This window comes from Elephas maximus, chromosome 1, assembly GCF_024166365.1.
Source record: "Elephas maximus indicus isolate mEleMax1 chromosome 1, mEleMax1 primary haplotype, whole genome shotgun sequence".
Classification (NCBI taxonomy): domain Eukaryota; kingdom Metazoa; phylum Chordata; class Mammalia; order Proboscidea; family Elephantidae; genus Elephas; species Elephas maximus.
The window spans coordinates 120,499,970-120,525,900 of NC_064819.1; the positions used below are offsets into that span (position 1 = coordinate 120,499,970).

Here is a 25,931-nt window from a genome sequence, read left to right on the forward strand (position 1 = left end):
TGGCAACTACTAATCTATTTCCCATTGCTGGAATTTTGTTATTTCAAGAGTGTTATATAAATGGAATTATGGGGATTTGGGGATTTTTTTTTTTTTTTCCACTCAGTAAAATTCTCTGGAAATTTATCCAGGTAGTTGCATGTATGAGTAGTTTGTTTTATTGCTATGTAAGAGTCCCTGGGTAGCACACACTGTTACGCGCTTAACTACTAGCCGAAAGGTTGGCGGTTTGAACCCACACAGAGGTGCCTTAAAAGACAGGTCTGGCAATCTGCTTCCAAAAAGTCACAGCCTTGAAAATCCTGTGAAACAGTTCTACTCTGCATACATGGGGTCGCCATGAGTCAGAATTGACTTGACAGCAACATAGTATGGATACAGCACTGTTTATTTAATATTCATCTGTTGAAGGACCTATGGGTTGTTTCTAGCTTGGGGCTATTGCAGGTAAAGCTGCTATGAAACATGCATGTGTGGGTTTTTGTGTGAACATGTTTTCATTTCTCTGGAATAAATCCCAAGAGTGCAATGGCTGCATCATATAGTAATCCAGATTTAGTTTTGTAAGAAATGGCCCCGCTGTCTTCCAGAGTAGCCCATGAATTGAAATCTACTTTTATGCCTACTATTATATCCTTTTTATTTACATATTTAAGATTAGGAATTTCCGTTTTCCGCAAACGATACTGAAGATTCAATCTTGAATGCAATTTATAATGTTTTTGAGATGTGAATTGGAATTACGTACTTTGTAAGGCTATTTTTCTGGAATATGTCACTAAATAGTGGATGAACCTAGTGGCCTGCCCAGCTTATACATCTTGGCAGGGTTTGGTTTTCCTCATCAACTCTGCCTGGTATATGAAAAGAATGTAAAACCAAAAAAACCCACTCCTGTTGAGTCGATTTCGACTCAGAGTGACCCTATAGGACAGAGTAGAACTGCCCCGTAGACTTTCCAAGGAGCACCTGGTGGATTCGAACTGCCAACCTTTTGGTTAGCAACTGTAGCACTTAACCACTACGTCACCAGAGTTTCCGAAAATAATATACTTTCTAGGAAATGTTAATGATCATTAATAAAATAATGCATTTTTCGTATATTTAAAGTCAATGCATTCAATTTTGTCTTCAAATAAAGCCCTTCAAATGTTCAGTGATTCAGCTCTTGAGAGTGCTATATTAAATCTGTAACTAAGCCCTGGTGGCACAGTGCTTAAAGAGTTCAGTTGCTAACCAGAAGGCTGGCAGTTTGAATCCACCAGCCCCTGCTTGAAAATCCTATGGGGCATTTCTACTCTGTTCTGTACAGTTGTCTATGAGTTGAAATTGACTTGATAGCAATGGGTTTTTTGGTTATTTTATACAATACCATTGATGTAAGCACCATTACCTTGTTATTCTCTTTTAAAATTTATTTATAGATGGTACCTTCGCAAGTATCCCTTTTAAACAACTCTTATTTATATAAGTGAGCATCTCCAGACAGTGGATAGACTATAGCTTTTTCAGCAGGGCATTATCAAGTGCACTTATTTCTTAACTCTTTTTTATAATATCTGCACTGCAGTGCTCATGGTTGTTGCATTTTTCTGTACTGTAGGTTTTTGCATTGTATCTTGCTTTGCTATTTGATTAGTCCTATAGTTTTCCCTTTTTTCTCATTTTCACTTCTTTTTCTTCCTCATTAACTTTCCATCTCTGTCCTTGTGGTTTCATTTTCCTTTCATAGTCCTTTTGTTGTCCCCTTTATGATTTCTCAGTTTAGACATAGTTCCAAAATGAATTTTTTACAGTCGCAGAGTATTATTTGCATAGCTAAAGCTCAGAAATTAATACAATTTTTTAAGTACATTGTGTGTTAAGTTCCAATTATGTAACAGGCTTTTAGCATCACATGTTATAGGAAATGAATGGCTAAATTTAAAACAGAAAACTTCAAATTTTTATGAACACCAGTAGTTACCTATCATTTTTAATAATTACAAATGATAGGTACAGTTTTCATGTTGTCCCTGGGTGCTTGTACCTTCATGGGCTGGAATTATCAAATGAAAATTACACCTCACTGAACCTTAGGAAAGTATAATTTAAGCATGTGGATTGATTTTGATCACATAAATAAGAACTTTATTTCATTGTTAAAAATGAGTACTATGTGCAAGACAGAACTTACATGAGTATTGAAAAGATTGTTAATCAGCCACATGAAGTGAGCACCTTGAAGATTTTTCAACCTCAGCCCTACTGCTGTGTGGGTCAGATGATTCTTTGTTGTGGGGCCTTTCCTGTGCAATGTAAAATGTTTAGCAGCATCTCTGGCCTCTACACATTAGATATTGGCTTGAAGGCAACTAACAGCAATGGCAACAAGCATAGCTCCTCACCTGTCATGACAATGAAAATTATCTCCAGACATTGCCAAATATCCCCTGAGGGGGGCAAATCACCTCTGTTGAGATCCATTGAAATGAAATTAAATGTGATTAGCATGAAGGTGATGGGGACTTATACAATGATTGAGAGATTTATGAAAATTTCAGCATGTATCCCTATGCATGTCAAAAGATTAAGTTTGTGTTATTAGATAATAATAAAAAAAATTGTTTTTCTCTCTCTGTGTCATAGCTTTTACACTAGCAGACCAATTTGGCATTCTTCCTTCTGCCCAAGGAAGAGTGAGAGTATGTTTCTGCAAAGCTCCACCAAAATAACATTTGAGATAGACACATTGGCTTCCTACTCCAGGACTCAAGTGAAGCAAAGTGGGGACTAGTATCCATGGACAGTTCTTGTTGCCCAGGCTTGGATCAAGTTATGACTCAGGAGACAGAAAAGAGCATGTTTTGTTTTTGTTCTTAGGTTGAATCTTTAGCCTTTCTCTATCCTGGGACTTTCTCTGTAACAATTCTAAGCCCGGAGATAGGTTTGTCTCCAGTGAAGTGAGATGCCGTTTGTTTTCTATGCCCCTTAGCTCTGCCCTAGTATATGCTGGATCTTTTTGACTCCTTGCCCCCCAGCAAAACTTACTGGTCCTATCATCCATTCCTTTAAGTCTTGGTACTCTTTATGATTATCTGGTGACTCTCATTACATACTTTGGGCTAAGGAGTCAATAAATGGTAATGGCTTCCTGGGTTTCTCTCCCAAATCATACTTGAATTTTGAATCACAAACCCCAAGACCTGAAAGACTGACTTAAGTGGAAAATTTTTAACAATTGGGCAGGGTACCTGGCAAAGATTTTTTAGATTATTTTGATCAAATCAGCATTTTACCAGTGCTGTAAGGTCACTATGAGTCGGAATCAACTTGACAGCAATGGGTTTGGGTTTTGTATAGCACATCTTAGAGTTATAATTTGTTCGAATTCACACAATGGAGATCATGACTTCAAAAGAGTGGACTGTTTTCTATCTGATACAGATAAAGTCTAGTAGAGTATCTCACACAGTGGTTGAGTGAGTGAATGATTGAGTGAATAACACTTTGTGGACATCATGAGGGACTGAGGGTGAGCTTGGATAGGCAGATTTTAATTTCTACCAGAAATTTATTTATCTTTGAAGTCTTAAATTGCTTCATCACCTGTATGCTGTGATGTCCCCAAATCTTAGGAGTTCTTTCTCTGAACCGTCTTTAGCATATTCCCTTCATTCCTTCATTGGGTTTTTGAACACGCAAAGACCCTCCTCCAGCCCTCTGCTGCTGTGAGACTAATCGCTTTATACGTACCTTTTGCTGCATCACAAAAATATCTAGTGTCCCTTCATACCTGATTCCATCTTGTTTATTTAATTTTATCTCCTAGTCTTAGTAAGGGAAATCCTGGTGGCATAGTGGTTAAGTGCTACAGCTGCTAACTAAAGGGTCAGCAGTTCGAATCCCCCAGACACGCCTTGGAAACTCTATGGGGCAGTTCTACTCTGTCCTATAGGGTTGCTATGAGTCGAAATTGACTCGATGGCACTGGGTTTGGTTTTTTGGTTTTACTCTTAGTAAAAGGAACCTGCTGTCCAGCAGATCAAGTTTTCTGGTGACTCCTGAATGTACCAAACTCATTGCTATTCTGTGCTTTTGCTCGTAAAACACTCTTGTGTGGGATGCCAGTGTTCATTCTTTCCGCCTGATCATTGCTGGTGTACAGAAAAGCAATTGACTTTGGTGTATTGACCTGATGGTCACATTCTTACTCATTGCCGCAAGTTCATCTGAGGCCCACACCCTCTGCTGAGCTGTCTGTAACTCATTTATTCCATAATGATCTTTACTTGCTTTTATTCTTAAAGCACTGAATAAAGACATTACTCATCTTGGTCCTTAGCAGTATAGTGCTTTGTTCAATGTGCTAACTGTTTTGTGTGTGTGTTTTGCCTCTCCAACTAATTAATAAATTCTTAGAGGGTAGGTGATTTGTGCTTTCATATTTCATCTGGCATATTATGTTCAGTATAAGTACTCAGTAAAGACTTGTATGAATGGCTGGCCAGGCTTTGATTACATTTTAGTTCTGTTTAAATTATTTAAGACCAAAAAGGTTTCTAGAAGTGGATACCACCATGCTTGATCCCATGTTAAAGTGAAGAAAGATGGGCTTTCTGGATGTCAGAGAAGCAAGAGGCCTTAGGTGAAAAACTCAAAGTAGAGTGACCCGGGAAAGGAAAATCAGCCAGCAGTCTCTAAAAGGAAATCTGTTTTAGCCTTTTTGTGATAGATCTGTGAATTGTGGTGCTATTACTGTCATTATGACATGTATATTATTTTGAACTGATGATAATAGAAATAAGTAAATGTAAAAATAAGTAGTTGACATGTATCGTAAAGTATATGATTGCAGAATGCTAACTGACCTGGTTTCCTTCTTTTCGAACAACCAGATACGTCTTGTCACTGCATGAATGGACATTTGAACGTGCACTTGTCAAATGCTTGCAAGCATGGAGACCTCATCAATGCTTTCTTCATTGAATGATGAATGTAAATCAGACAACTACATTGAGCCTCACTACAAGGAATGGTATCGGGTAGCTGTTGATACGCTGATTGAACACGGGTTAGAAGCCTACCAAGAATTTCTTGCCAACGAACGAGTTTCAGAATTTCTAGCTGAGGAAGAAATTGATTATATTCTAAAAAATGTCCAGAAAGTTGCACAAAGTACAATACATGGTACTGATAATTCCTGTGATGATACCTCATCTTCTGGGACATACTGGCCCATTGAGTCTGACGTTGAAGCGCCAAACCTCGACTTGGGCTGGCCATATGTGATGCCTGGACTCTTAGGGGGCACCCATATAGAGCTCCTTTTTAATCCACCAAGAGCACAACTACTTACAATAAAGGAAACTGTTCGGAAGATGATAAAAGAAGCAAGAAAGGTAATATTTTTATTTTGACATGTAGAAAAGTCTGGGGAGTACTATAATAGATATATATGCTGATCAGAAAATCTCTGTATATGAACCATACCTATTTTCAGTAAATATACTTTATCCATAGGAAGGTTACACTTTGCTATATCTTGCATATATCTGAGACAGTGGCATTAGGTCCCTGCTAAAGATGGGAATTTTCTCTTGATAATGTACATACCCCCAAGAGACCTCCTCCTCCCAAAGACTTAGGTGTGTGTGGACTGGAAATAAGATGATTTCACGCAGTCATAAGTCTGACTACTTAAATTTTTCTTAATCTGTAAAAGGAGATATCTTTTTGTTGGATCTGGTAAAATTCTTCTCAATAGGACTGAGTCCTAATTCCTAGTCTGGATCTGATTTATGCTTTTAAATGAACTATATGATTACTTATCTAGTTCTTATGTTATATGGAAACATTATAAATTGAGGTATAATAATGTAAAATTCTAAAGTAAGGCCTTGAGGTACTTAGCATTTTAAGGCCTCAGTGCTCTTTATCAGATATTTATTTTGGGCTTATAAACCTCAGAAATTCTGTTTTAGAACTCAGATAAAGCTGCAGAAATTTTCTTTTAATAAACTACTGAAAGTCATGGGAAGTTTTCTGTGTACTCAGAACTGTGCTAGGCACTGTAGAGAGTACAACAAAACTTCCCAAGCAGTTTATTGAGTTCAACCTAGAGTTTTAAAATTATGGACAGAAAGTTTTGACTTTTTAAACTGTAATGTGCGTTGAAGGTACTATAAAAAAAAAAAAACCCAACCCATTGCCGTCTAGTCAATTCCAACTCATAGCGACCCTATAGGACAGAGTAGAACTGCCCCATAGAGTTTCCAAGGAGTGCTTGGTAGATTCAAACTGCCAACATTTTGGTTAGCAGACAAGCTCTTAGCCACTATGCCATCAGGGCAGATACTATAGGACGTAGAAATTTAGATCTTAAAGGACCTCAGAAGGATGCACACATACATGGCATTGCTTTCTTGCATGTCAACAAGACATAGAAATGCTTGAAAAAGCATGCTTTTATGAAGTACAGAAATATAAGACTCTCGAAATCTGCTGTGATACTGTAACTTCTCAAGACAGGCACCTAGAAGCCTAGCCTTGCAAATGTAGGCTTTGCAAAAATAAGGTGATTTTCCCCCTAACCTTCTCAGCTTAAATACTCTGACATTTTAGCCATGTTGACTCCTTTAGCAGGATTATATTAAAGAAAGTACTAATCGATTACAATTGTTAAAAATGAGCTGTAGGACCAGGCAGAAGGTAGGTGTTCAAACTTTATTGAATGAATTTAACCGTCAGTTGTTTTCTGAATTGAACTAGGAGTTTTTTTAAAACTACTATCCTGTGTTTGGAAATCCTGGTGGTGTAGTGGTTAAGAGCTATGGCTGCTAACCAAGAGGTTGACAGTTCAAATCCACCAGGCACTCCTTGGAAACTCTGTGGGGGCAGTTCTACTCTGTCCTATAGGGTTGCTATGAGTCAGAATCAACTCGACGGCAGTGGGTTTTGGTATCTGGTGTTCTGTGAATAAATTATGTTGCTGTTTTTTGTAAAATAGCAGAATTCAGGAACAAAAGTAAGAATATATGAGTCCCTGTAAAAGATAATAAATATCAAGGGGGCTAACATTGTTAATTTCTGTTTGTACAGAAAATACGCTTTTGAACCACAGTGTTAACTGAAAATTGAAAAATATACCAGTGTCAATTAAGAATATTTTTATGGCAAACTTAGTAGTTAATGAAGTAGCCTAGACCATAGTTAGTTTACTTTGAGGCACTGCATTTCTGTGACACAAAATATATCAGGGGATATCTTGAAAGCTTAACATTGGTCATGAACTTTTTTTTTTTTTCTTATGTGGCTGCTATATATTTATGAGCCTCTGAAAGTAATATCCGTTTTGTGGCCATTGTCTGCTGGTGACTCCCACTTGTATTAGCAAAATGAGGAAATTGATGTCCATATTATAAAATGATAACATAATGCTCAGCTTCTCTTCCACAAAATCAAAGATAGGAAAGAGAATTTTACCTTATTTTACTTTTATTTAGTTTGTATACACGTATCCAAGCTGAATTTAAAGCAAGAGAATTGTCTGGAACTTCTAATTTGAGTATATTACAGTGGAATATAAATCATAACAGATAATTTAATTTTAGTTTTTTTTTTTTTAACAAAAGCACTGGAAATGTTCTAGTTTCTACCCGGATACAATAAATATTGAAGCCAAAATATCTATATATTATGTAATGCATATTTCTCAAGTGTTTTGGAAATTTCTTCCATGCCACTGTATCAGTTGAAAGATTTTTGAAGGATTGTGTTGTCTGGGAAAAAGCTATTGACCCCAGTTTTTATCAGTAAGATTACTTAGTCCAAAACTGGACCAGGTCATGTGAGAATTTTTTTTTTTTTTTTGAATGAGAAGACCAAATATTATTATGAAGAAAATCTTATCAGAATACATTGATTTTAAAAGATTAAATGTGGCTTTCATTAATTCATCAGATAAGTCAGATTCTTATTACCTTTTAGAATACAGAAAAGCCAGTTCGTCGTCATGATAGATTGTCTGTTTTTGAATTATTTTCAGACGACAGATTCTCTTGATTGGTAATTCTCAATGGATTGTCATGACGTTATAAAGGGGTGATCCTTTTTTCATGTTTTAACGGTTAGAATAAAGTTCTTGCCTCCAAATTTCTCAGGGAGATTCTTTTGGTAACCAACAGTGTAAAATTCAAGGGAGGTATGAATCCAAACGAGTGGGGCTAGGAACCAGCAAAGCAGAACCTAAGAGGAGATCTCAGAAAAGAATTTAAATCCATTTTCACTGTTCTGTTTGCAATTGAGATAAGGCACTTAGGAAAATAAATGACATAAAACCCATTGCCATGGAGTCGATTCTGACTCGTAAGTGCCATACTATGGAAAAATCTTAAAATAATGAAAAGAAACCAAAATCAATCTGCTTAGAAATCCAAGCAGATGCAATCTGATCATAACCACAAAGTAAACCTTTTAGTCCCTTGAGATAGGAATTAAAATGATAGTATTTATCTAATCAATCTTTCTGGAAATATTTTCTATTCAAATACCATGAATGCCTATGCTCTTATTTCTAGCTTCAGTAAGGTAATCTTTGAAACATTCTGTTTTTTAAAGCAGAATATGATCTTTATAGTATTTCAGAAATTTATAGATTTGTTTTTATTCATTTTATTTTTGCTGATAGTCACTTAGAATTGTTTAAAGGTTTTCATTTTTTATTGTTTTAAATGTCTGCTTGTTTTCTTTGAAAATTTTCCTTTGGGGAAATCCAAGTACAGATAACATCTTATTTGTGCTGTAACAGGGCCATATTTTTATGTAGTGTCTCTTTTGCTAGCTTTCACTGTGTAGTTGACAATTACATTTGGGTCAACTTTATAAAGTCTGATAGTGTCTAGCAAGACTTTTCCCAGGTAATTATTTGTCTATCAAGAAGTGTTCCCAAGATGACATATATATATATATATATATATTTTTTTTTTTTCCTAATTACTGTGAACTCCTCTTATGAAAACATTCTCGCTAATTACTTTAAAAATTCATCTTTCATTAAAGTACTTTTTCTTCCGGCTACTCAGTGGTAGGTATCCACAGAGTTGAAACTTCTGAAGATATTGAGCGTGCACATGCTTAACCAGAAGGCCATTTGCGTCTGTTACATAATCCTAGGCTAGCTTCCTGGAGAGATGTGAATCTTACTCTTGTGAAATATGGAAATCCAGAAGATACATGAGCAAAAGTCTAGTGAGAATTAGGGCAGAGTGATTCCTGAGGTGCTTGCACTACACTATCGAATTCAGGCCTTGGTTCCTCCCTGAGTCACTGTTCCTGGGTGTGTCTGTTATGGCGTTGGGAGTTATTAGTAACATAGAGAAGAATTCCCCACAGCCACAAAGGGAAAGGTGAACAGATGATGGGGGGATGGGGCTTCTTTCTGGGAGCCAGCTACACTAGACTAGAGACTTGGTGACCAGGGCTCTACCACTAGTTAGGGCATTGAATAAGTCATTTCACCTCGTTAGGTATTCTCATCTATATAGTGAAAGAAGCAAAAACCTTTTAGCGTTTTTTAAATCTAATGTCTCTATCCAGTTGGCTTAGTGCTTACCAACTCAGAATTAATATGTCACACTCCTTACTGAATTCATCCACAAAATAAAAAACTTTGTGTTACAGTGTATCACTGCAGTCTGCATCACTTTACAACCATGTCCTGTCTAGTTCAGCAACATGTACGTATTTATCAGTTCCTAAAAAAAGAAAAAAAAAGAGTTTTTTTCTTTTTTTTATTTTAGGCTAGAATCGTCTCCCTTCTCATGTTTCCAATTTTTATTACGAATTTCCTCTTTGCGCTGTCTGACTCTGAGTGTGAATTCTTTCATTCTTTGAATTCAAGCCAAAATTAGTTTCTTCTAGGAATTATCTTTTGCTTGGTCAGATTAATGACATTACTGCCTTGTGACATTAAGTTGAACACTTCTTTCTCTGAGTAATATGCACTATATGTTAATATGTATTTATGTTTATACATATGTGAGGGGGGGAAGAGAAGAAAGAATGGAAGGCAGGAAAAGAGGGAGGGAGGGAGAGGGAGGGAAGAATGGAAGGAAAGAGATAATCTTGTTAAATGTTAGCTTTTGCTGTGTCTGAAGGGTAGTACTTTTCTATGCCAAACTTCTGAGGTAACACATATCTCTCAGGTAATTCATCCACCTGCTACTACCAATAACCCTGACGATATTCAGTATATGTTACTTAAGGAAGAAGAAAGAGGGATTCTAACCTTGTGATGAGATAGAGTTTCTAGCTTCTTTGATTGACTTGATAACTTTTAAGGGCAAAAATCTGTATTATTATTTTTATTGCCCAAATTCAAATAATGCTCTTTTTAAAAGAGATGTCGTGGTATGGTGTGAAGCCTCAGAATCTTGGAGTCAGTCCGGGCTGGGTTGAATCCCAGCTCAACCAGCTGTTCTTATTGGACATAACAAATATAACCTGTCTGAGCTTTATTTTTTCCATTTGTAAAATGGAGATGCTAATACTCCATAGGGTCCTTAAGAGAATTAAATGAATGAAATAGCTGACATACCTAGCATGTCACCTGTCATACAGTTGGCACCTAATGTGTGGTATTGCAGTGCCTCCTCTTCTTCCTCCTCCTATTTCCTCCTCCTCTTCCTATTTTATTCCAGAACTTTATTTTGTCAAAAATGTATCAGTCTATGTTTTTGCATGATTTGAAAGTTGTTCCTTTAAAGTGAGAGCAACCTCTGACCAAGTTTAGTGTCTGACAAGATAGCCTCTCGCTAGGAATGCCAGGTAGGATCATTAACTTTGCGAAATGACTATTCCTAAAAAGATTTAAGCATATATCTGAAATGTCATAATGATTATGTATGCTGCATTAGTTGCACAGCATTTCCCAAATTTTCTGGAGTAGAACTTTGAACTGGGTGAATATTTACTCAACATAAATATATTTGAAAATAAGACCTGCTGTGAAAAGTTTAGATACATGTATTGTATATTTCAGAATTTGCAAAAAAAGGTATCGTCCTTTGTAAAATGCTGTTAAAGTATGGCAGAAAAAAATTCTGAAATATACTTTCTTGCCTAAAGATTTGAAGGTCTGAAGAGATACCAGAGGTCCCAGTGAAAAACTAAGCAAGGGGGCCTGTTGTACAGAACAGCTGAAAAAATTAATCATTTCAGTCCATTTAGAATCTAAAAAAGATAATTTTATTGGATTTTAAAAGACATTATACCAGTGATTTGTATTGATGAAAAGGGCTAATAAAATTTTGTAAATTTTGGAAGTTTATTTCTATTGTAGATGAAAGGTGTTAAATATATAGATCTTGGTGTTGAAATTTGGTTCATGTAACTCTTAGTTTATAAAGTATTTTTACTTAATAGTGCAGGTATTATCTATGAAGGTGATAAAGAATATTATTTAAGGCATGTTGTACTTAGTCCTCAAACTTAAAAATTGTGCTTTTAATAATAGAGGTGCTATTTTATTCTTTGTTAAAGCAAAAAATCTAGCATGTATGAAAAAAATTGTTATATAAGATCTCCAACTTGGTTACACACCAAAGTTATCAGTAACTTAAGAGTTTCAGATATTTTACAGGCAATGTGTTGTCAATTAAACTTGAGGATCATCCATGACTTTTATTTTTAACAGAATTTCATTTGAACATATACAACGTGGAAAAGGGTTTAAAAAGAAAAGTTAGAGCTGCTTATAGTTGCCAATAAGTTTATCAAAAGATTTGCCTTTCTCTAATATTAACTTGCATCTGTACTGATAGCTGGAAAGTCACTATTTAAAATTTGAGTTTTTTTGAAGTGCATATGATTTATCTGATTAAGGGAGAAGTTCTTAAGACCATTTTCTTCACTCTTGATACTCCTAAATTCTGTGTTTTCAAAATAAGCTATTTGAGATAATTTCTGTAGGAACTGCATGTGGTGTGTGCATTCTTTCTATTGAACTTTGAGGAACTGTTATTGACTGCATTACGAAAAGTCTTAGTTATCTAGTGGTGGCATAACAGTAATACCACAAGTGGATGGCTTTTAAAAACAGGAATTTATTCTCTCACAGTCTAGTAGGCTAGATGTCCGAATTCAGGGCACCAGCTCTGGGGGGAAGGCTTTCTCTGTCTGTCAGCTCTGGAGGAAGGTCCTCCTCATCAATCTTCCCCAGGCCTAGGACCTTCTCAGCGCAGGGACTCTAGGTCCAAAGGATGCATTGTGCTGCTGACACTACTTTCTTGGTGGTATGAGTTCCCCCTGTCTCTCTGCTATATCTCAAAAGAGATTGACTTAAGATACAACCTAATCTTGTAGTTTGAGTCCTACCTTATTAACATAACTACCTCTAATACTGCCTTATTAACATCATAGAGGTAGGATTTACAACACATAGGAAAATCTTATCAGTTGGCAAAATGGTGGACAGTTACACAAAACTAGAAATCATGGCCTAGCCAAGTTGACACACATTTTGGAGGACATAATTCAATCCATAGCACCAACTTCAGCTCTGTATATTCCGGGACCTCTGAAGTAGCATGCTTATTTTTATGACCATTTATATTTACTCATTTTTTTTGCCATGAGGGCCTTTTTGAGATGATGAAGACTGCATCTCCAGTCTTAAATTTTGTATTTAAAGGATTCTATCTGCGTTTCTATCATTGCCACAGATTCATTATGTAGTACATATTTTTTTATGTGTCACTCTTCAAATTATTTTGAAAAAACTGGTTAGCTTTTATCATCAGGGATTAAACTGGCATCTGACGAGTAATGGATGTATGTTATTTAGTAACAGGAGCAGGTAATATGTATTTAGCCCTTATGTGTCAGGCACTGTCTAGGCCTTGTGCATATATTACATTAAATTAACCTTCACAACAACCCTATGAAATATATATTTTTATCAGCCTTGTTTTACTGCTTTCTTGGGATAGGTATGACTCTAGTCAGTGGTAATGGAGCAGAGTGAAACCATAGTGGTCATAATGGGAAATAGTAATAACTGCACACTCCTAAATGGAGTTATTATAAGATCTGGCTCCAAGAGTCTAGGATTCAGATCAATTGGTAGGGATGTAGAAGTACTGATTTTTCAGTAGGCCAGATATAAGACCATCATGGGGTTGTTATTAAAAGTCAGAAGTAACTCACCTAGCATTGACAAGAAGGTTATAAGTAGGTTAGGTATTCCACCTAGAATACAGACCAGGAAATGGATTCTCTGAGTTCAGGTGTAGTGGGAATTCAGACGGAGTAAAAGAATAGTCAGGTATTGAAGTTGCTCTTTGGCCTCTACTGGGTTTTACTACTGGGGAGATCATTCAGCCTTTGGCCAGCCATATGAGTTAAATTTTTGGCAGCCCATTCATTCATGCAGCACACGTTTATTGAGTGCCTAGTGTTTTTTAGTGTGTGTCAGATACTGTTGTGAGTTCTGAGGGTATGTAAGAATAAAGTACCAGAGAAACTCTGCCATTGAATGGCACTTACATACAAAGGGAGTGAGATAGATAAAAATAAGCATAATAAATGAGAAGTGCTATGAGGAAAAACATAAATGTGGTTGTGTAAGAGAAATTGGGAGCGTGCAGTTTTTAAATGACTGTTGAGCAAAGACTTAGGAAAAGAGGGGATGAGCAATGCAGATATTGTTGGGCAGAGCAGACTAGAAAGAAGAAGTGCTTTAGGGCAGGAATGTGGCTTCTGGTTTGTTAAAGGAATAATAGCATGGAGGGCAGTTGCTGGACCCAGAAGAGCAAAGCAGAGATAAGTGACTTCAGAGAGGTTACATGGAGACCAGATTGTAGAGGTCATCATGGGCCAATGTAAGGATCATGGCTTATGGTCTGTGTAAAATGGGGAGTAACTAGAGAATTTTAAGCAAAAGAGACATCAGTTTTAAATATGCTATGCTGTTAACAGAAAGGTTGGTAGTTCCAAGCCACCCAGGGGCTCTGCAAGAGAAAGACCTCACAATCTGTTCTCATAAAGATTACAGCCTAGAAAATTCTGTGAGGCAGTTCTTCTATGTCACATGGGGTAGCTATGAGTCAAAACTGACTCACAACAACAAACAACAACAAAAAAGGATACATTTGGCAGCAGTATTGAAAATTGGCTCTAGGAGTATAAGAATGGGCATATAAGTGACTATTAAAATAATTCAAGTGAAAGATGATGGTGACCGAGATTAGAATGATAGGTGTATTGGTTAGATTTCAGTTGTATTTTGAAAATAGTGAAATGTGGGCTGTGAAGTAAGTTGAGGAATAAAAGACGACTACAAAATTTGACCTGAGCAATTGGAGTGATGGCTTCATTTGGCGTTGGCACCAGAGACATCAGAGGATTGTGATAAGGAAGCAGGCACAGAGAGACTGACTGGGTTACAAGTCCTTCAAATTACCACTTTTACTGCAGCCTTAAAATAGATGAGCCATATAACCGGAGCCATGAACACCTAGGCTTCATATCTGACATAGAAATTATGGTTCATGTTAGCACACAGACACATAGTGACTGGACTTAATCAGTCCTCACATTGAGGGCCTAGGTAAGGGACAGAGTTTGAATCTTACTTGGAGAACATTAAAATGAAAAGGAGTTAGTTAATAGGGAGTATGAGTTATGAACAAGACTGACTGGATACTGACCCAGTACCTACAAAAACAGGAGCTCATTATGTACCATGCTGAGAAATGGAACCTCCCAATGCTTGTCTTTTCAAACAAATTTCACCGGTAGTTATTAAGCAACTCTTATATGTTAGGTCAGGAGAGTGAAAGATATAGAGTAAGAAAATGGGAAGGTGTCACATAGGAGGTCCCCTTTTTTATGGGCCATTTTGAGTGAATACATTTTGAGAAGTAGGAGATTTATGGTGGAGATCTTAGTGTTTTCAAAGGACAGGGGATGTGGGAAAACTAGAGTGGAGTGGAAAAAGGAAAGGCAGGATTGTCAAGAAAGGTAAATTGAGGCCATATTGTGAAGGTCTTTTAATCAAGCTTTGTGGATATAAACAGTGGGGAAGTCATGAAATGTTTTTGAGTAGGACAGTAATGTCATCAAATCTGGTCTCGGACAGTCTAACATCAGATTTGTTTGGATTGGTTAAAACATGGAGGAAAAAATAAAACAGGTTTGTAACTTATGTTAGAATAGCATTCAATAGCAGGTTAATAAAGCTTACAACCTTGGAAACCCTATGGAGGCAGTTCTCCCCTGTCCTCTAGGGTTGCTATGAGCTGGAATCAACTTGATGGCAACGGCAACAGGTTAGACAAATAGATGGATAGAGAGTTGCATGTGCATGCGAGTGTGTGTGTATGTATTTTAATACCTAATATGTTGTTGGTCAGTGCTGTAAACGCGATTTCAACTCATAGCTACCCCTGGTGATCTGCTCCCGTAAAGATTACAACCTAGAAAGCCCTATGGGGGAGTTCTACTGTGTGACATGGGATCACTATGAGATGAAATCTACTCCACAGCACCCAATACCTAATATAGATCTTTGGAACAGAATATTTATATGTATTATAACTGAGATCATATTATGTATAAACATTTGCCTCCTATTTTGTTTTTGTTTTTTCATTTAGAATTTTTCCCCATAATAAAATAATGGATTTCTTGTACTGCTACACAGTGGTGTAATAAAGCAGGGGACAGTGAGAGCTACCTGCCCTGGGAGCAGGTAATAAGGAGGTTCATTGTTTGTAGGGAATTTAAAAACAATAATAAGACTGACTAAAAGTTGGTCTGCTTTTTATTACACTGTGTGCTGGCAATTGTAAACGGTATTAGTGATAACCTCCTCCTCCCCACCATTGCCTCTACCTACTCCCTATTCATCCCAACCCCTTGGTACACCAGTGCTGATATGATGAGAGTCTTATTCCTTTAGAAATGAAGAAAACTTCTTAGCTGTTTTTGTGTAATCATTAGCAACTCCACAGTTAGTTAATTCTTGAAGCTTTAAATGCAGAAAAATCAATTATGTTAGCTTTTTTTTCCATCCACCAAAACTTTCCTTTGGCTGTATTAATTTCTTATAAATAATCACATTTCAGTTTCTCTGCCACAAATTCAAACACTGGAAGCATTTTAAACAAGTAAATAACCGAGAGGCAAAGAAACTGCCCTTTGGCTAAATATCCATCCAATATATGCTGTTGGAGAATCCATAATGATGAAAATAAATCAGTATGTGAGTCATAGTGTCATATTTGAGCCTGCTGATATTCTAGAACAGTTACTGAAAACAAGAATCTGAGATTTGTGGCCATGTAGCCTCTTCACAAATGGGCAGAGCGAGATTGAGAAAGGTGAGCAGACGTGTTCAAAGTCACTCTACTGGTTAGTAACCGTGAGGACTGATAGTATTCAGACCTCTTGACTTCCATTCCAAGATTCTTTTATATCTTGTTGCTTCTCTACTGGGAAGGAGAACTACATTTATTAATGACAATAATAGCTAACGTTTACTAAGCTTTTGTGCCAGGCATTGATCTAGGTACTTTATTAACATATTTATCTTCAGAGCAAGCCTCTAAAATTGGAACCATTATAACCCATTCTTCACTAGAAGTGAAGAATGAAGAGATTAAGTAATTTGCCCTAGTGTTTAGCAATAGGAAGTGTTACAGCTGGTACTTGAGCCTAGGCAGTGGGCTCAGACAGAGCCTGGCTTTTATCCATTGCAGTGTGTTACCTCTGATAGACCACTCCATGCAGGCACTGTGCAGACCACCTGAATTCTCACAACAACTCTTTAGTGTGGGTATTATTACATTTGCTTTCCGGTTATCTACAAGATGAAAACCAACTCATAAGCATGGCATAAATGAGTCTGTTCATGCTGAGAGCCCTTATTTTTGTGCTTTATCTCCTTGCACCTCCTTTCACTCACCTTACACTTCAGTGCTACTAAATTTCCCAATTTGGGGCCTTCCATGGTAGTATAACATGCCTTTCTTTGTTCATTATCATTTCTCTACTTCGAGCACCTTTCCCCATCTTTTGTGTCTCTCATTCATCTTTTAAAACTCATGTTAAATTATACTTTATTTGGGAAAACTTTGATAAGTTGCCTTGCTACACTTTGATTAGCCACCCTCAGTGTTACTGTTACCTTTATACTGATCCCCTGCATCATCTGATTTTTAGACGGAGTATATGTCATATGTTCTCCATTCTGTCAGAATACCCGTGATTCCTTGCCGGACGTTTTCTTTGGTGAAGTGCTCTTTTTTTTACTGGGTTGTTTGTCTTTTTGTTATTGATTTGTAAGGATTCTTTACACTGTATTTGAATCTTTCATCAGTTACATGTATTGCAAATATCTTCTATGGCTTACTATTTCACTCTTTTAATGGTATTTATTGATGAATAAAAAGTTCTTGATTTTAATGTAGCCCAATTTATCAATCTTTTTTTTGAAGGTTTAAACTTAAGTTTAAGGTTTAAACTACTTATGTAAGACGTCTTTGCCTGACCCCAAGATCAAGAAGACATTCTCTTTTATTAGCTTCTAGAAGTTTTGTTTTGTTTTTCATATTTGGATCTAGAAATCCATCTGGTATTCATTTATGTGTATGGTGTGAGGTCAGCGTCTGTTTTTTTCTTTTTCTTACGGATACCCAGTTGCCCCAGCACCTCTTATTGAAAAGATCATCCCTTCCCCAGTTCATGGCAGTGCTACTGTCACCACTTATACCCCAAGTCACCGCTTATATATGGGTATGTTTCTGGCCTCTATTGTGTTCCCACGGTGTATTATTACAGGTTCATAGTATCTTTATATCTGTTAGTGTAAGTCCTCCAGCTTTACTCTTCTTCACTGTTGCCTTGACTGTTCCTAATCCTTTGTATCCCATAGGAACTTCAGAAAAAAAAATTTTTCTGAAAATTAATTTTATGTACTAAAGTATAAACCCCACTGTCATCGAGTTGATTCTGACTCATAGCGACCCTATGGGACAGAGTAGAAGTACCCCATAGGGTTTCCAAAGACTAGCTGGTAGATTTGAACTGCCCATTTTTTGGTTAGCAGCCGAGCTCTTAACCACTGCACCACCAGGGCTCTGTACTAAAATATAGATGTTGATTATTTAGTGAATCAATTAAGCACTATTTTAATTTCACTTTTATCTTGAGTTCTTCTAACATATTTATGGATGGAAACCATCCTGTATTTTCTTTTTTTTCCCATGTCTGTCTTTTCCAGTATTTTTCCCTGCAGTAGATATCATAAAACTCATTATTTCAACCATAATCTCAATGAAGTTTTGTTTATAAAAGCTATGTGTGGTAAATAACACTACAGGCAGTCCCTGAGTTATAAACGAGATTCATTCCTAAAACCCATTGCTATCAAGTTGATTTCAACTCATAGCGACCCTATAGGACAGAATAGAACTGCCCTGTGGGGTTTCCAAGGAGCAGCTAGTGGATTCGAACTGCTGACCATTTGGTTAGCAGCTGAGCTCTTAACCACTGTGCCACCGTAGGTAAGTCAGAACCGGCGCATACAGTTCTTATTTAGCCTTGCTTTGGTGCAAGAAGAGCCTTTTTTAATGATTTAAAAGCTGCATGTGCGGCAAGTGAAGGTGATTGTGATGAAGAATTTGTTGTGGAGTAGTGGTTGGTTCAGTCATTTCAAGGTGAGGGAACACTGACTAACATTAAAGGGCAAGTACACGTCACCCATAAGTTGGAAGTTTATAACCCAGGGACTGCCTGTACTTAAAAATAGCATTCACATAAGGATATATGTAAGTATACCCATTGCCATCGAGTGGATTCAGACTCATAGTGACTCTATAGGACAGAGTAGAACTGCCCCCTAGGGTTTCCAAGACTGTAAATCTTTAGGGAAGCAGAAGGCAGCGTGGCTGGTTGGTTTGAACCACCAACCTTCTCAGCGCTTAACCATTGCAGCCTAGGTAAGGAGTAAGTATAGATATCCTATACAAATACAGGTAGATATTCATTCACATATGCATATGAGTATATTTGCATAGACTTTTCAGTTTCTTATTATTAAAATCTTAAAATCTTAAAAAAATAAAATCTTAGAGACCTCTAAATCCTTGATAATCGTTTACAAAAGTTTAACTCTATGGAGATTTTAATAATGTTTAAGGGTTCCTGGTATTAAGGCCTTATAAAATTAACTCCATGTGTATTTTTTCAATGGCATTATAAACATCATGAAGTTTTGTATAATTTAGTAGTAATAATTTTTTATCTAACTTTTATATTTTGTATTTTAATCTCTTTAAATCATGACAGTGAAAATGAGCAACCTGCAATGAAACCAAGTACAATAATTTTATAGCATTATATTCTTCACAATTATATTCTAGAACACATAGATTTGGGAAAGTGTAATAATAATAATTTTTTTCCAGTACATGTTCATTTAATCTTTTATGTAAACGTTTGCCACCATAAAACAATGTATGTTTCTATTGAGCCAAGTAACTAACCTTTTTCAAAGTTACATTTTCAAATAGTTCCCTTCGATTGTTAACAACCCAACTTAAAAAATCATGCAGCTTCTCCCCAAAATAAAAGATTACCTTGTCAGCTGCCTTTTTATAATTTTGTAAAAGTAGACCGATTTTCCTTCCATCAACAGAGCTTTTAGGATGTATTTACATAGTTTTCACAGTAGCAAAATCCCCGGACCCCAAAGTCACAGATTTCCCAGGGTTTAGTTTCACCTTAACATGTGTGTCCACACTTTTAAGGGTGAGATCAAAGAACTTGAGAGCCCAAACAGTTGTTGAAAAATAACACTGCAGGAAATATGACCAGAGAATTCACTCATCAGTTATACATGTGACTTTTTTTCCCTAAACCCCAGAAGTAGAAAAAGTCTATTTTTTTACTCCCCACCTGGCTACTGCCGAAGAAACTGCTACAGATTGCTGTATAATGCTATGTGCCAATACATTCCACTCAAGTTATATTAATGAGAAGGAACAATATGAGTAATTTTTAAAATAACACACGTTATTCATGGGGCTCAACATTTAAAACAGGACTGAACAGCTTTATTCCCCTCCAACTTCAAGGGCCACTTCCCTTGCTAAGCTCCTGATGCTTCTTTCATCATTGTGGCATTCAGGGTGAATTCCTTTAAATTTCTACAAAAGCCTGATTTCAGCTACCCTCCCTTCTAGTCTGTGTCTTAGGAGGAAAAAAAAAAAGTCCATGATCTTGTATTCCCCTAACCACCATTCTTCTATTACTGTAATTTTCGTTTTTATATATACCTTTGATTTGTATTTATGCCTGCTTCCTATTTTTCCTATTGTGGATTGAATTTTGTCCCCCCAAAATATATGTCAACTTGTCTAGGCCATGATTCCCAGTATTGTGTAATTGACCTCCATTTCATGATCTGTTTATCATCCATTTTGTGATGGGTTGTAAATCCCAGCCTCTATGCCTGTGGTTATGGTCCCATTTGGGAGTGAGCTGTCTGTTATATTAATGAGTCAGGATTAGGTCATGTAATGAGAATTAGGGTGGGATGCAACACCCTTACTCAGGTCACAGCCCTGAACCAATGTAAAGGGATTTTCCCTGGGGTGTGGTCTGTATCACCTTTTATCTTATAAAAGATAAAAGGAGAGAGAAACAAGCAGAGAGAGAGGGACCTCAAGCCACCAAGAATGAAAAGCGGAGTGCATCCTTTGGACCCGGGGTCCCTTCTAGAGCCAGGGAAAGATTGATGCCAAGACACATGGAGATCTCCAAGGAATGCCAGGCCCACAGATGCTGAAAGGAGACAAAGGCTTTCTTCCTAAACTGTGAGCCAACAGAGAGAAAGCCTTCCCCTAGAGATGGCGCCCTGAATTCAGACTTCTAGCCTCCTAAACTGTGAGAGAATAAATTTCTGTTTGTTAAAGCCATCCACTTGTGGTATGTCTATTTTAGCAGTGCTTGATAACTAAGACACTGCCTCTCTGCTTTCCGACCTGATGGGAAACCCTGGTGGCATAGTGGTTAAGCTGTGGCTGCTAACCAAAAGGTCAGCAGTTTGAATCTACCAGACACTCCCTGGAAACCCCTATGGGGCAGTTCTAGTCTGTCCTGTAGGGTTGCTATGAGTTGACATCTACTCGACAGCAACGAGTTTGGTTTATTTGTTTTTTTTTTCCCCAACCTGATCATACTCCTCTAGAGTGAGTTATTTCCCTCCATCCTGTGATCATCTCTTATCGTTATTTCTTAATTTTTAACCATTATACTTCTTTAATAATCAGCCTTCATCAAGTGTCTCTACTTTCTTATGTGTCTTTTCCTCCCAGCAGTGCAATCTAGATTTCATTTTCATCCGTTTCCTAACTGGGTTCCTCATAGACCAGTGTTGTCCACATGGTTAAGACCGATTCTCTTTAAGTACCATCACCAGTTGCGGTTGAATCGTCCAAGTCATGGCGATCCCATGTTTTTGAGAGTAGAACTGTGTGCCGTAGGATTTTCAGTGGTTTATTTTTTGAAGTAGATTGCCAGGCCTTTCTTCCAAGGTGCCTCTGTATGGACTTGAACTTCCAACCTGTTAGTTAGCAGCCAAGTGTGTTAAGTGTCACCCAGGGACTCCTCTCTGTAGGTAGCATCTGCCTTTAATTATCATACCACTGCTTGCTATGATATTTGTTTCTTACACTTCCTTTCCACTCTCTGCAACTATTATTTTGTAATCTTCTTTACTAATTTTCTTTCTACCTCCTGAAAGTGAATATTTCAATTTTTTAAAGTTTTTAATTCTTAGGTCTATTTTCTATCCATATGTTATTGTTTAATGTCATTTTCTTTTCCCACACCTTCAACTACGACTGCTATTTACAACCCTAGTGTAGTCAGTGTTCTCTAAACATTAGCCTGTAATAGCTGACAGTATGACATTTTTACCTAGATGGCCCAGTGTCGTCTCAAATGCAACATGTCCAAAATAGGACGTAGAAGTTTATGAAGCTCGCTACATTTTTTTCCCCATCTCCTCTGTCTCTGTTAAAGCCATCATCACTTTCTTAGATGCTCAGGTCAAAATACCCTGGAGTTACAGAAGATTCATTCCTCTCTCATACTTTCAGTTTTGTCATCAGATACTAGGTTTTGGATTTCTGCCATGTCTGCTTTGTCCACCTCCTCTTAATGCTGTCCACTGCTACCATCCACATTCTGGCCTCTACTTTTCATGGTTAATTGGAACAGTCTCCTTAGCTCATCTTGCTACGTAACAACTGCTTTCTCCAGTATTTCTACATCCATTTTCCAAATGGATCACTGATTACATCATCCTTTTCTGATCATGAACTCTGAATCTTTGTATTTTAGAAGCGCCGTGGAAATACTGCCCTCATCCAACATCTGCCTTCCTAGATTTGACATGCTACTTTTTTCTAACTCTGAATCTTTGCTTTTGCCTTTCCCTCTTTCAGAAATACTTTTCTCCATATCTACCTATTATATTGCATGTATTTTTGAACACCAAATTTAAATGTTACTTGTAGCAATTAAAAAAATGTTCATAATTCTCCAACAGCCCTCCCTCCAAAGGTGGAGCTTAATTCCCTTTGCCTTGCATGTGGTCAGAGAGAGTCTCTAGGTGGTGAAATGGTTAACAAAACCACCTGCTAACCAAAAGCTTGGAGGTTTTAGTCCACACAGAGGTGCCTGGGAAGGTCTGGTGCTCTACTTCTGAAAAATCAGTCATTGAAAACTGTATGGAGCACTGTTCTGTTCTGACAAACGCAGAGTCACCATGAGTCAGGGTCAACTCAAAGGCAGCCGGTTTGAGTGTGAACTGGACTAAGTGAGTCACTTCCAATGAATAGAACATGGCAGAAGTGATGGTGGGACTAGATTATAAAAGTTATTATGCTTCTTCCTCGTTCTCTTTTGGATCACCCACTCTGGGGAAGCTAGCTGCTGTGTCTTAAGGTCATTCAAGCAGTTTATATAAAGTGGTGAAGAACTGAGGCCTCCTACCAGCAGCCATTTGAGTGAGCCATCTTAAACCAGATGACCAGATCCCCTTTTCCAGCCAGCTTCAGGTGACTGAAGCTCTGGGTGAAAATCGTGACTGAAACTTTGTAGGAGACCCTGAGTTAGAAGTATCCAGCCAAGCTACTCTCAAATTCCTCACCCACAGAAACTGGGAAATAATACGTTTGTTATTTTAAGCCACTAAGTGTTGGGGGCAGTTTGTTATGCACCAATAAGAATATTGGAGAGTTTGAATCCCCCAGCCACTCCTTGGAAACCCTAGGGGGCAGTTCTACTCTGTTCTATAGGGGTGCTGTGAGTTGGAATCGACTCGATGGCAACAGGTTTGGTTTTGGAATAGATAACTAATACAATATATTTTCTAGGAAGCTTCCCCTGATCTCTACTAGTGAGCTGAGATTATTCCTGATTTATGCTATTGGCATGTCCCTTGTCACTGTCTATTAGTATTATAATATTGTAAAGTACTATTGTAAAGTAATTTAACACTTTATATCTTGGGAGAGTTCAAAATATGAATGTTTACCATCCCCTGGTGTTCTTAAGGAAACCCTGGTGGCATAGTGGTTAAGAGCGCAGGCTGCTAACCAAAACGTTGGCAGTTCAAATCCACCAGGTGCTCTTTGGAAAACCTATGGGTCAGTTCTTCTCTGCCTTGTAGGGTTGCTATGAGTAGGAATCGATTCGACAGCAATGGGTTTGGTGTTCTTAAAAGAATTCTCAACACCTTAAATTTACCTTTCTAATTGTCATTATGTATATGTCCAACATACATGAACCAGTTAAAGCACTATGATTCTACTAGATCACGTTATCTACAGGGCCAGTTTCTCAGTTAATCTTAAGGTCCTGTACTTGAACAAAGTGACATATGGACAGAGTGATCCTGTTTTATAAGAACGTACTAAAGTTTAGTACTAAGGATTCTCGTTTGATAATATTTATACACAGAGGAATATAAGGGCCTCCCAAGAACACTTTAAAGTACACACATGTGTGAATATATGAAGTTTCAATATTTATTAATCTTGCCATGCTATTTCTCTCCATTTTGGAAGTGATTTGACATTTTAATCACTTTAAGTGCTTAAGTATTAAAAGATACTTGGTTCTTTTTGCCTTGTTTTAACCTGAATTAATACCTTTTATGGTGGTCAGAGAATACTACTATTTAATTATTCCATGAAGGATATCATGTTCTTTTCCATTTAGACTTTATATTTATCTGCGGAGGGTTAACTTAAGGGTGAGGGAAAAGAGTTCTTTCAGCACTTGTATTTAATAGTATGTCTATTTTTGTTTTAATCACATGAAAGCTGCAGTATATGTACCTGATGGCCCTCACTGACCAGGGTGTCCATTGACTTAAGTGGCTCTCCCAAATGACCATATCTGATTTCAGGAAGCAGTGGACCTGCCAAGAATTTGTAACGTTGAAGTCCTAGAGGACCTTTTTTTTTTTCCTGGTAGAATAGTGATCAGATGGTATATGTGGTCTTTCTGGGTTCTGATGAATCTCTGAATTTTGTTTAGGATGAAAGCCTCATAGATAAATTGGGAAAATGTGATCTACTTCGTGTAACTTAACATGTATGTAGTGGTGTCTGCCAAAAAAGTGCACAAACATGCCAAACAAGATGTACAAATACAATCTAGTTTATACAGGTGTCTTACGATTGAGAGAATATACTTGAAGAGATTTTAACTAAGAATATGTGTCATCTTAGGGAACCTGAGAAACAACTCTGCAGGGGTTTGTCTTCAGCCATCTGGTGTTTAATACAATATTTTTGTTTTGGATTGGAATAGAATACAAAGCCTGCGCCTTAAGTTTTCTGTTCAGTAGGTGACGTATTGGAAAGGGTAACAGGCCCTTGCAGTTTAGCATTCAAATTCAGAATGGCTTTGTTTGGTTAGAAGATTATTAGCAAGAAGCAGGGGCACATATAGTATTGTACCTTTAGGAAAGAAACTGCAGAAGGTACATGTATGAGATAGTGTTAAGTAGTGGTTATGAGCATGAGCTCTGGATAGAGATGGCCTGGTTTTGAATCTCAGCTCTACCACTTAGCTTTACTATGAGTTAGGTACGATGCAAAGTACCTCAAAGAGTATTCCATTTGATCCTTAAAAACATTGTAGGGTAGGTATTATCATTCCCATTTTTCAGAAAAAGAAACTGAGATCTCAAGAGGTTAAAAAATTTGACCAGGGTCAGCAGCTAATATGTAGGTACTGGAACCTAAGTCTGTGACTCCAAAGTGTGGGTTTTTCTTTACTCATATGTTGCTAGGACCTTTAAAAATAGTATATTATTGTAGACTCTGTAACCCAGAAGGGATGTGGGGGGAGAGAGAACTTCCATAAAACGGGAATTTTAGAGCATTAACTCCCTGATTGCCAATAAGCAAGGAGACTGGTCCTTGCAAAGCTACATCGTTTGTGACATCTCTAATAGTAGTTGGTCTGACTAAATATCTCAGATGCAGCCTGAAAACTCTGCTTCACAGGGACTGAGATTTAGAATTGTCTGATTCTAGACCTATAACTACACCTACTCAATGAAGGAAAACAAGTGGCATCATGGAGCTTAAAAGTGGGACATTACTGTAATGAGTAGCACAAACAAGGGCAGGACTGACCAGCCTCTTGTCTGCCAGATTAAGCATTTTCTTGCTCTGTGATCTCTTTTGCGTCATCTTTTTCATAATAGCTGGATGGAGGGATTAGAAATGACCATGTTACGGTGCTCATTCACTGGAAATTCATGACTACAAACTACTTGTCTCTCCCAGAGAGAGCAAGACCCTGTCACAGTTCACAGACGGAGAAGGCAGGGTCCAGCTTCTTAGCCCTAGGGGCCCACTAGA

General features: G+C 37.4%; 1 protein-coding gene across 5 annotated transcripts in view; it reads left to right on the plus strand.

Moving 5' to 3' along the window:
• The window catches only part of FAM83B (family with sequence similarity 83 member B), a 94,764-nt gene that overhangs the window by 15,880 nt on the left and 52,953 nt on the right, over positions 1-25,931 (plus strand). For all 5 annotated transcript variants that reach the window (XM_049894494.1, XM_049894476.1, XM_049894486.1 and 2 more), the window contains one exon: positions 4,878-5,381. In XM_049894494.1, the coding sequence (XP_049750451.1) occupies positions 4,926-5,381 (456 nt within the window). In that variant the 5' untranslated portion in view covers positions 4,878-4,925. The remainder of the gene's footprint in view (positions 1-4,877; positions 5,382-25,931) is intronic.